The sequence below is a fragment of the Antechinus flavipes genome, chromosome 6 (genome assembly GCF_016432865.1).
Source record: "Antechinus flavipes isolate AdamAnt ecotype Samford, QLD, Australia chromosome 6, AdamAnt_v2, whole genome shotgun sequence".
Classification (NCBI taxonomy): domain Eukaryota; kingdom Metazoa; phylum Chordata; class Mammalia; order Dasyuromorphia; family Dasyuridae; genus Antechinus; species Antechinus flavipes.
In genome coordinates this window covers 165,435,265-165,448,055 of record NC_067403.1, presented here as the reverse complement: position 1 = coordinate 165,448,055, position 12,791 = coordinate 165,435,265, and the positions used below count along the sequence as shown (strand labels likewise).

The 12,791-nt window shown below is 32.9% G+C and overlaps 1 protein-coding gene across 10 annotated transcripts in view; it reads left to right on the top strand.

Annotated features, from left to right (window-relative positions):
• The window catches only part of SEC31A (SEC31 homolog A, COPII coat complex component), a 75,698-nt gene that overhangs the window by 20,522 nt on the left and 42,385 nt on the right, over positions 1 to 12,791 (top strand). For all 10 annotated transcript variants that reach the window (XM_051966274.1, XM_051966275.1, XM_051966267.1 and 7 more), the window contains exons 11-16: positions 995 to 1,225; positions 2,687 to 2,761; positions 6,844 to 6,882; positions 7,353 to 7,430; positions 9,903 to 9,978; positions 10,433 to 10,611. In XM_051966274.1, coding sequence (XP_051822234.1) covers positions 995 to 1,225; positions 2,687 to 2,761; positions 6,844 to 6,882; positions 7,353 to 7,430; positions 9,903 to 9,978; positions 10,433 to 10,611 — 678 coding nt within the window. The remainder of the gene's footprint in view (positions 1 to 994; positions 1,226 to 2,686; positions 2,762 to 6,843; positions 6,883 to 7,352; positions 7,431 to 9,902; positions 9,979 to 10,432; positions 10,612 to 12,791) is intronic.

Genomic DNA, 12,791 nt, shown 5'->3' with positions numbered 1-12,791 from the left:
TCCACTCCCATCTTTTCCTCACTTATCAGAATTCTGCTTATCCTTCTAAGCTTCTTTTTTAAGTCCCATTCCTTTTGTGAAGTTTTCTCTAAGTGAATCTTCTCTCAAGAATCTCTCTTATCTTTCAAACTCCTCTTTTCAATGTTCACAAAAGATCTTTTTTCCAAAAACAAGACATCCCAGATTTATCTCTTTTCCTTTTTGGACAAGGTTACTAAATTGGATGATCAGAGGCATTCTGCATTTACCTATATTTTGCCAAAGCATTTGGTAAATTATTTCATGCTTTTTTGGTGAGAAAGGTATGAATTTAGATGAAATGGTCTAGCAGATCTGGTCACCTTATTAAGCACCTGTTATATGTGAGTACTATGCTAAAGGACCGAAGATAGAAAAAGTAGAAGAAACCATCCTTGCCCTTAAGAAATATACAACCAGATAAATTCAGAATTGTTTGACTGGCCAGACTTAGAGTTGTCTTCCCTGGTCCAGTGTCAGGAGATTGTAAGTAGGCAGGAGTGCCCCTTGGGATCTGACTGTGACTTTTAGGTTGTGTGACATTTGTATCAGTGACTGGGCTAGGTCTTAGACAAAGTTCTCTGCCTGGTGCAGATTACACAGAGCTAATAGGGAGTGATCACTCATACCCTGTGATGATTAAAATTTAAAAAGATGTTTGCAGGTTAGTGTATTGAGATAGTGTAATTAGATAAAATGCAGTAGTGAGGAATGTAATATCTTAGACTTGGATTTAGAAAAGTAACTCTACAATACTAGCTGGGATGACTAAGGCAGCAGTTTGAAAAGATCTGGGCCTTGGATGAACAGTGACAAACTCTGAAGTTTAATATTAGTGAACATGAATTGTCTAAGATCCATGTTGGTGTATTTACATCACTAAAGTTCTTACAACCTTGATTGAAATGATTATTGTTGTGGTTGTTGTTGTTGTTATTGTCAATGTTTATGTAAGTTTTTCTTTGTCTTTTTATAGTTTGGAGGCAAGCTAGTGACTTTTGAGAGCATGAAGCCGCAGCCAGGAGCAGAGCAGCAGCTCCAGCGCCACCAAGTGCACATCAGCCAGGTGGTCACAGAGAAGGAATTCCTCCTGCGCTCTGATTACCTCCAGCAGGTTGTGCAGTCACAAGGCTTTGTCAGCTACTGCCAGAAAAAAATTGACGCTTCACAGACTGACTTTGAGAAAAATGTGTGGTCTTTTTTGAAGGTAAAATTTACCCTCCAGCTCATTCTTGCATCATCTCTAATTAATTGATTGCCTGTGACCTTGAGCACATTCATTGATTTTACTATTCTGCCTTCATAATAACTGTTCAACAAAGTACTATAAGATATCCATCAACAAAATTCCAGAGTTAGAGTTTTAGGAGTCTTATGGGTAACTCTTCTAGCTTTAAGGGGGTATCTTCAGAGTTTGAATGATTAAAAAAAAGATTTTGCTTTGCATTTTCTTGTGAGATTTACTTATGAATTATATAACTCAGTTTTGAATGTGGGGATAGAGGAAATGATTCCAGCTATTTTATATTTGTACAATTTTTTTATATTTTGTTTTATTTGTTCAGAGAAAATGCTTAATTGAAGATTGTTCTCTATAGCCATTGTGCCAACTTTTTTTGGGGGGGCTATTATTTGAATTTTATTCTTGTTTTATTATATGTAGTGTCTACTTTCTTCAGATCTGATTAATAATTCCTTAATAGACATGTGTATTTGATTCAGTTATTTTGTTAAAAAATTAATTCCTTTTGTGTTTTTGTTTTCTTATTTTTAATAGTATTTTATTTTTCTAAATATATGCAAAGATAGTTTTCAACATTCACCTTGAAAAAGCCTCATGTTCCAAGTTTTTCTCACTCTACTTTCCCCTCCCCATTTCCCAAGACAGCAATATTAAGTGTGTGCAAGTCTTCTAATTATATTTCCAAATTTGTTGATGCCTTTTGTTTATGCATTGCAATTTATTTTACTTAATAGTATTTTATTTTTCCAATTATATGTAAAAATAGCTTTCAGCATTTCTTTTTGTAAGATTTTGAGTTGCATATTTTTTCCTTTCTTACCTTCTCTCCCCAAAACAGCAAGAAGAATGATATAAATTATATATGTATCATTTATAACATATTTCCATATTAGTCATGTTGTGAAAGAGAAATCAGAACAAAAGGGAAAAAAAACTAACTAAATAAAAATAGTATGCTTTGATCCACTTTCAGTTTTCATCATCTCTGAATGTGGATGACATTTTTCATCCCAAGTCTATTGAAATTGTCTTGGATCATTGAATTGCAGAGAAGAGTTAAGTCTATCATAATTAATCATCAAAAACCTTGCTGTTTCTGTATACAGTGTTCTCCTGATTGTTCTCACTTAATTCAGTATTAGTTCATGAATTAAGTCGTTCCAGATTTGTCTGAAATCAGCTTGCTTATATAATTTCTTTTAGAATAATAATATTTCATTACATTACTATAACATAATTTATTCAGCCATTCCCCAATTTGTGGGCATCTTCTCCATTTCTAATGCCTTGCCACTGCAAAAAAGAGCCATTGCAATTGATTTTAAACAATTAAAAAGATATACTATAGCATTAGATTGGTTTTTATGAAAATGAAGATTTTTAAATACTGATTTTTATGTGATGATGTGTTTTATTTCTTAAAAGGTAAATTTTGAAAATGATTCTCGTGGAAAATACCTTGAACTTTTGGGATACAGGAAAGAAGACCTGGGGAAAAAGGTAGGCGTAAGAAAAAATTGAAAAAGATGTACTTGGGCATATGTAAAGTTTAAGTCAGACTTGTCCTGTAACACTGTGATTTATTAATGTCAAGCAAGGTACAAATTGTCATGAAGAGAATATACAATGGAAAGTTCAAATAAAGAATGGGTTTCCAAAAAGATTGCAATTCTTCTGTTTGCAGATGAGATAAATCTGATTGTTTCAAGCCTTAAAACACTTGAGAGATTCCTGAACGGGATCATTGGTTCTTCACTTGACTCTCCGAATGAATGAACATCAGTTCCTTTATCTTGAACAGATACTTTTTATGGACAATTAGCTGGCTAGAATTAAATCCAAGGAGAAGACTGGGCAAAACTGCCTTTGAGAAATTGTGTATTGTTTTTAAGAATAAGAGCTCATCTTCTTCACACCATTATTCTTGGCAGAAAAGACCCATGTATCAGTCATCAGTAAACTCTGGCATATTTCTGGCAAAGAATTGTACAAGAAACATTGGGTACAAAATTTTATCAGATAAAGGACAGCTAGGCACCCAATAGATAGAGCACCAGCCCTAGAGTCAGGAGAACCTAAGTTCAATTTTGGCCTCAGCCACTTATGAGCAGTGTGACCCTAGACAAGTCATTTACCCCTGATTGCCTCTCTCCCCTACTCCTCCCTAGGAAGAATTTCATCAGACAGATATGTGCCTGGACAAGGAAATGTGCTAGTCAATTGACTGATATGGAGGATGCATGGCCTTCACACTCCATTGTTGTTGCTTTTTTAAAATTATTGATGTATTTTATATTTACATTACAAACATATAGTTAGATAAATTCTTCTAATTTATACAATCTAATAAAATACAACAAGAAAGGAAAACTGACAATACAGGGACCCTATCTGAAAGTTCTTGAAATATTCCATACTTGTAACACTTCTTTAAAAAAAATTTTTTTTAGTGAACAAAAGTCTATTTTCTCTTCTTCCTACCACTCATCACACTCAAATAAAGAGGAAGATACTTTTTTTAATTAGCACAGAAGTATATATTAAATCCATCACTTTGTTGTGGATAGTATGTTTCATTATTGGTCCACTGGAATCCTGAATGAACATGGTGTTGATTGTCCTTTTCACAATTATCCAGTGTTTTACAGTTATGCAGTCAATACTGATAAAATAAAGATTTTGGAAAGGATAAAAATCATAGAAGGAAAGGATATGGAGCTAAAACTTATGTAGTTAGAATACACATGTAGGAGAGCTGATTCCATTGGAGTCTTGCAATCTATGGGTTATAGAAATTTTGAATATAAAGTTGTTGTTTGAAGTTCACATACACACACAAATTCTTGATCTGGGAAAACCATGCAGAAAATAGCATTCTGGTTCTGCATCCTTGTAAGGAGAAGAGGAGCTAGCTAGATAACTAATCTTTGTGCAGCTCTCTTCCAGATAACACCAGCTTTTCTAAAGCTGTCATTCCCCTCCCTCCCCCCCCCACCCCCATTTGCTGATTTCACCCTTAAAGGCTTTTAGAGACTTGGTTTGTATTTTGTTCCCGCTGATTCCCAGGTTTAAAGTTTTAGTACAGGTTCATTAAATCTGCTGAGGAGCAGACTATCCCTCTCCCTTTTTTTTTTTTTTTTTTTAAACGAAATCCACGTTGATTTGCTGATATCCTGTCATTAAGACTGCAAAGACCATGTCTTAGTGGTTTCTCTGTTTTTGTTCATTACCGAGAACATTTAATCAGTCCTGTATTCTTTCTTTTATAATTAATGAAAATGCAGTAGTACTGTGCACATTTTTCCTCCTCTTACATTTTGTACTCTCATTACTTCTGATAGCCTTTCACTGTGTTCAGTAAATAGAGTAATAGGTGCTTGGTGGTATTGTCAAGGAAGGGCGAATGGGTGATTTTGAGGCCAACATTGTTGTCAGGCCAATTATTTCATAAAGAATGTTTGTAGTTTATTAATGGTAATACTTGGTGTTACAGTTAAGTTAGGATGTCAACAGTAGCACATGTATTATGGAAAAGAACTTTCAAGGTTTTAAAAAAAAGGTAAAAGAGGAAGTAATAGAGAAGAATTTTCTAGTTGTCGTGAAAATTTGTTACTTTTTCATTTTAGAGTTTTAATATCCCCTTTCCTCTGTAGCCAGAGGATTTTTTTTTTTTTTTTACTGAAACCCACCAATGCTTGTATGCCTTGGTTACTGTGCCAAAAAAAAATTGACTTAGTTGAATTAAGATTTGAAATGCTAAGCCTGGATTTTGTATGGTAAGTAGAGTTTATTTTCTTTAAGAAAATTTTTTATTTATGCCTCTTATTTTTCTGTCACCTAGATTTCCTCCATATCTTTCTCCCTTTCCTTCCCAGAGAATCATCCCTTGTAACAAAGAATTTTAAAAAAAAAAAGAGAGAGAAGGAAGAGAAAAAAAAAAAATCAGCAAAACCAATTAACTTGTTTTTAAAAATCTGACATTTTACACAGTGCTCCACACCCATTGACCCCAGGGGCATTGTCTTCTCATATTTTCTTCTTTGGAACCAAGCTTGAAGAATCTGTTTGTGAAGAATATGTACCTCAAAGACATTGACTTGTTAATCTCATTAAATACTTTAATCTATGGAATGCTTTCCCCATGCTCTAGATAGCTCCAATGAAGTAGGTGATGCACTGGATAGAGCACCAGGCCTAGAGTCAGGAAGATCTGAGTTGGGATCCTGTCTCAGACACTTATTAGCTGTATAACCCTGGGCAAGTCACTTAGCCCTATTTACTTCAACTATATGTTTATAACATGGGGACCCACTGGAGAAGGAAATGGCAAACCACTCCAAGATCTTTGCCAAGAAAACCCAATGGACAAAAGTCCATGGGATCATGTAGCATCTGACACAACTGAATGACTGGACAACAGCAACAACAAATAGCTTCAGAACCTGTAAGGAAAAATCTCCTCATTTTTCTCAATATCTTTAGAACTACTTGTTTCCCAAGTCTTTCAGTTTGATTTAGTGAGGTTTGCCAGAATTGCACTTTAAATTATATTTGATAGCACTTCAGTTTTGACTAGTGTGACTAACTGGCATTAAATATTGCAAGATAGCCTTTTAAAAATTTTTTTGTAAATGATAGTTATAGAATAGGATGATAGCATCATAGAAGATGAACATCAAGAAATTAAGTCATTGGTATATATGGGTTTATTTTTCACTTAGGTTTTTTCTTCTAATTTTAGCAACACACTTAATATTGATTAAGCTAAGTGTTTTTAATACTAGATAGTCACTTTCTTTGGGTTTTACAAAAATATGGGGCAGCTAGATGGTAATGAATAGAGGACCAGCCCTGAATTCAGGAGGAGCCAAGTCCAAATCTGGCCTCAGACACTAAACACTGTCTAGCTGTGTGACCCTGGGCTAGTCACTTAACCTCAATTATCTCAGCAAAGCAAACAAAAAGATGGACACTAAATTAATATAAAGATATTACAGGTAGCCAAATGAAGGGAATAAAAATTCTAAGTCAAAATATATCCTGATTTCACAATGGCTCCAATCTTCGCAACATGGGTACCAAAAATTAATTAGTTTTAGCATAGAGAAGAATGTCTGTTTTAATGATTAAACGGGGATGAGGGTGAGGGGAGGGGGCGGTTAGCCTGTCGGATTTCATATAAATTAAAATAATATCATTAAAGAACCAATTTTGGAAAATTGTTTTGTAAAAGTCTCAAACACATTCTTTTCTTTGTTTAAACATTCTGGATTATTTTGCCATTAAGAATTTAGTAAGAGGGGCAGCAAGGTGGCATATTGGATGGAGCCCCATTCCTGGAATCTGGAGGACCAGAGTTCTAATATGGCATCAGACACTTGATACTTACTAGCTGTACAAGTACTTTTAGGACCAGAGTTCAAATATGGCATCAGACACTTGATACTTACTAACTGTGCAAGTACTTAAACTTGATTGTCTCACAAAATTTAAAAAAAAAAAAAAAAAAACACGTAATAAAATGTGAAGTTTTTCTATAGTGCAACAAAATCCTACTTGATACATTTTTTGTTTTGTTTCAGATTGCTTTAGCTCTGAAGAAAGGTGAAGGGCCTGAACTGGTAAGAGAACCAAAAACAACTTTTGTCTTTAAGTTTTTCATCTTTAATGGAAGAGCAAAATGCATTTTTGTCTCTTCTTCTGTTCCATCACTGACAAACTATATCTTGCTTTGAAAAGTTTAGTTCAGGGTTATAATTTTTTGATTAAGACATTTTATCTTGCTCTTTGAATTGTACTAACTCTGTCAGAAGAGGAATAACTACAAATTAATATTTAATATATTTGTAAGCTTGCAGGTATTTGGAGCTGAGTGTAGATTGAGAAGAAGGATATTAATTGTTTGTTATCATTATTATCATTATATTTTCATTGCCAGTAATTTATTGTTTCAAGTTAAAATCATTTCCTGTTGCTTTTTATGGTAAACTTATTCTGAATTGTCTTAGGTCTTTTGGATTCTTTGTGCACTAATGTTCTTTAACTCTTACATTCTCTCAACTCTTGCTGTGGCTTATTTCCTCTGCTAAAGGTTCTCAAAGATTCTGACCAGTTGGCACCAAGTGATGGTCAAGAGAGCCATGCTGCTGAAGAGAATTTTTTTGGAGAGGTATTTATTTTTATTTGTTTGTTGGACATGTATTTCCTGAGTGCATCTCATAATTGCCTAACTTGAAACTCACCTTTTTCTGACTCATATGTGCAGTTATAGAAGTTCAGACATTTATGTGTTTTGCTAGATTCCAGTGTCATGCCCTTAGACTGAGGATTTTGTGCATTTTTTCATTCCTATAATTCTGTGACCATTTTTCTAAGAATATGTGTACCATAAGCATCATTTGAACTAAGATTGTGGTGCAGTGGATACATCAGAATATCAGGATGAAAAATACACAATCCATAATAGTCTGTTGGCTTTAAATATGAAGTTCATAACATCATAATTAAAAAACTGAAAGAAATCTTAGAGGTTGTCTAGTCCAATCCACTTTTACTTTATATATGAACAGATGGAGGCCTGCAGAAAGTAAGGGACTTTACCACGGTCTCACAGGCCGAGAAGGGGCAGAGCTGCATTGGGAAGTGTTTTTTCTTTTAAACCATACTGTCTCTCTTTTTTTTTTTTTATTTAATAATAACTTAAAATTGACAGAATCCATGCCAGGGTAATTTAAACCATACTGTCTCTTAAAGGATTAAGTGTCTTCTCTCCTCTTTGGCCCTGTATATAGGGTATAGTTGATAGAGGGTTAAGTCCTTGAATTGGTGCTCCATTATGGAGTCCAGGGAAAGGCAAATTTACTAACTTGTGTCTCCCGTATTGTTATTGTCGTGAAGAAAGGAGGAGAAAACTTTTCTGTTATGTTTTATATTTTTTTATACCAATGACTAGACAGTCCTTTCATTTACATTTTTCTCCTTGGTATTTGATATCAGAAACATTTTGATTTCAGATGTTTTATCCTGTAAAGTTGGTCTCAATATTTGTTTCTTCCTTTACCTTCACTTTTTCATTGTACTTTGAGTCAAGTTTTGACAATATGATCAGTGATGATGGTCAGTGAATTTTTTAACTGTTAAATCAGGGCAGGGGGGAATTTGTATGGGAACACGTTAATTTATAGATTATTCTAAAAGCTATTTTTAAAAATTACTTTCAAGTATTTAAAACCAGGAAGCTAAATAATTGTTAGTAAATACAGTATTATTTGGGGAGACAAGTAAATAGACAATAAACAGGTAGTTAGTACAGTATTATTGTAAATGGGTATTTTCCATAGTACTTGAAAACATTTTATGTATTAAGGTTCCTTAACATCTTATTAGGCTATTAATTTACCTTTAAAGTACTTTTCTTTATAGATTTTACAAAAGTAATTTCCAGCTCAGTTTTTCTTTGAATTAAAGATGAATTCATGAAATCCTAATTTGACTTTACTATTCTTTTATTTAGGAATTAAACCTGAAGAAAAAAGATGTTCTGTGCCTGTGTGCGTGTGCGTGTGCCTCTATGTGTGTGTGTGTGTGTGTGTGTGTGTGAGAGAGAGAGAGAGAGAGAGAGATCATCATAGCTCTCAAAAGAAAATCTCTCTCATAGAAAACTTTTCTGTAACTTTATGCTCTTTTTGATCCATGGATGGATAGTCCTTTCTTTTAATAAAATTTATTTTATTTTTATAAGTTTATCTTATTATAGTTACATTATCTTCTTAAATAAATGTAATTTTTTTCCTTCTAGTCTTTCAATCCAAAATAAAACCTAGTCAAGTAAATAAATCTCAGTGAAAATTAACTTTAAATGACCAATTTAAATTAATATTCTCTGATTTTTTAAAAGTTCTTTTTTGTTTATCTTTAGGTGGGGGAATGAGAAATGAGATTTCGTTATTCTCTAATCATTGAATTTTAATTTTACAATTATGAGAAGTTGAGGGGACTTTGATTGGAACTGACTCCAAAATGTCATTCACTGTTCATAGGCCTGTGACTTAAACTTGAACAGACAAAGGCTATCGAATCCAGTGAGAACTGAGTTTTTATGTGATTATCCCACAGTCATGCAGTAAAAAGCGTGGCTGATGACTGCTGGGGATGTGGAAGGAGAGAGGAAATGACATTTTGTTTATAATTATTTATTTTTTTATTTTAGTTATTTTTCCTTTCTTTACTTCATTTTATAGCTTATTACTTTTCCTCATGTAAAGATCGAATTTTTAAATTTTCCTTTTCTTACTAACAAGAGAATTTATAACTTTAATTCACTCTTATTAAAAATAATTTTTTGTTGAATTAGATCACTGGATTTTTACTGTATACACACTGGCAGGTCAGCAGACAAGGAATTAATATCTTCATTTTTCTGTTGAGGAAGCAGGCTTGGCTTAATAGTCCAAGACTGGAAGTGACAGCCTTGTAGCCCAGATCTCCTTTCTCTTTGCACTGATGCAAAGTGACATATTCTTAGGGAGAACCTGCTCAATCAAGTTGTTATATTCATAGTCATATACTTTTATATTACTTAGAGTAGTTTGTTCATAGCTATTTTTCCACTAAATTATATCCTTTTCCCTCTGTCTTTAAGATCACCAAAGAGAAAAATCAAGAGACTGAAATTTCTCTGTCAAGTGGAGGAACATTTAATATTTCTGTCAGTGGAGGTAAATGCATATTTGTTTTGTTTTCAGTTAGAATTTAAATATTTTGCTTTTTCCAGTGGAAATATTACTTCCTATCCTGAGAATTGGTATAGTTGGCATAAGGGACAGAAGGGAAAATATCCATTATTAGTTGATGTGTTGTTATTGTTCCATAAATTATTTACTTGTGGCCAAAGTCCTGGATAATAAATATACTTAAAAGTTCTTACACAGCTATTTAAATATGGCCAGAGTAGAAAAATATTTTACTTTTCTTAAAACTTATTAAAATGTTTTCGAATTAATGAAATTCCAAAAATATAAATATTTCCTATCATTTGTGTGTATATGTTTATGAGAGAGAAAACGAATAGGCCTAATTATAATGTATTTTCCCACATTGTCTTCAAAACACAGATTGCTGTGTTTAATGCTAAACCTAATTTAATTTGGTGGTTTTATTTCCCTATTGCAGATATTGATGGCTTAATTACACAGGCTTTGCTGACTGGTAATTTTGAAAGTGCAGTTGACCTTTGTTTACATGATAACCGCATGGCAGATGCCATTATATTGGCCATAGCAGGTGGACAAGAGCTCTTGGCTCGAACTCAGAAAAAATACTTCGCAAAAACTCAAAGCAAAATTACCAGGGTATGTATTTTTAATTAGATAAAAGATGAAATAAAATCTCTCACTCTCTTTTTAGTATAAGTACCATAATCAAACGTCTATCTTTCCTTTTGTTTTTTGAATTTTCTTTTTCAGTTGATTTGAAGAGTAATACCATGTTAGCATGTTGTAAGATTACTAATTTTTTTTTTAGATTATTTTACCTTCCTAAACTATGAAAATGTTAACTATGAGAAGAAGAAAACAGTTTCTTAAAAGACAATTAAACTTTTGGGTTTTTAACCCAAGTAATTTTAGTAGTGTGAATGTTTGTGTAAAATAGTGAGGAATACTATTATAAAGAACAGTTTCCTTTTTGAAGTATCACTTAGATGATTTGATCACAACTGTGTGAGAAATACTGCTTTTTCTTCCTGTTCTCAGTCATGCTCTGTGTTTTTATTAGTGATATAGGTGAGAAGAGCAGAGCTGAAGGAAGGGTAGCTGAGCCTTTTTAATAGTATTTTATTTTTCCAGATACATGCAAAGATAGTCCTCAACATCCACTCTGCAAAACCTATGCTTCAAATTTCTCTCTGCTTTCCTCCTTTCCCCCGCCTAAAACAGCAAGCAATCTGACAAGCCACCTACAATTTTTAAACTGCCTTAATCCCTAAAATACCCATCAAAACAGAATGCCATATTGGGAGATTCCAGGAACATGAGTAATTTGATGAAGCTTCCCCTTTCCCTATTTCACTTGCCTGGCCACAAAAATCTCATTGTCAGCAGTATTTCAACACACAAGGTCCTCCTATAGATCAGAGATTACAGTTTTAGCAGTTTATTCTTTGTAGCTAAATCCCCTTAAAATATTTTTAAAATATTCTAAAATTTATCATAATGAACTTTATCTAAAATAATAGCCATGCTGAATAAGCCAAATGTGAAGAATGACTTCCTATTATTATTTAAAGCTCAATTTCTCCCCTTCTAGTACGTGTGTCTGTGTGTACATTCAACACACATATACATATACATTATTTAAGAAAACTCATTGAGATGTTTATTTTAAAATCTTGCTTTAAAAAGAGTTCCCCTCAACTCCCTACAATTATATGTCTTATTAGGATCTAGCTCCATAAAATAATGCTATTTTATGTATTGTCCAGCACTAACTTTTATAGGAAGTTATTTTCTTATAGAAAATTTTATTTATGTATATGAATTTTTTAGTGGTTTTCATTATTTGACTTATCAATTTCACCTTTGATAGGCTGTGATCTCTGAAGAGGATTTTATTTCATCTAAAAAATAGATCTTTATTGATATCATTTGTTTTTAAATAGCCTGCATTTCCACCTATATTCTTTTCATCTGAGAGCCATCTTGTATAACAAAACATTTTCTGAAAAAAGGAAGAAGAGAAAAAAAATCTGTAAAATTAACCAACATATCAAAAAAAGTTCCATGCCTTTGAAACCCCCACTTCTCTTTTGGGGCAAGAGACGGTATCTTCTTTGGGTCCAAACTTGGTCTTATATATATGTTCTCAACATTCATTTGCAGTTGTTACAGGTATTTTAGAGTGCTTTATTTTGCATTGGTGTAGTTAAATTGTATATTCTTTTCTTGGCTCAGACTACTTTGATTTTGCATCAATTCAAGTAACTCAATGTTTCTGTACTTAACGTTAATTAATCATTTCTTACAGCACAGTTAAATTCTTTCTTTTGCATTTTGTTTTAATTTTCTATTTATTTTTAAAAAGAAAATCCTTGTACCAGATCTGAAATTCAAAGGAAACAAATTCCTTCACTTGTCTATATCCAAAAATGTGTATCTTATTCTTCATCTTGACTCCCATCACCTCTCTGTCAGGAACTGGGTAACATAAATCATCATCAGTCTTCTGGAATAATGGCAGGTCATTGCATTCATTAGAATTCTTAAATCTTTCAGAGTTTTTATACAGTGTTATTGTTTTGCCTAAATTGTTCTCCTAATCCTGTTCTTTTCCTTCCTCATGAAGTTCTTGTTATATGAAATTTTACATTGTTCACAAACATTAATGTATTCAATGCCTTGATTTATAGGCACCCCGTTAGTTTCCAGTTCTTTTTCACTATGTAAAGAATAAATATTTTTATTTGTGGGTTCTTTCCACATTATTTGTATTTGTAATTGTTTGTGACACTATAAAAAGTACAACTTTTGTATAT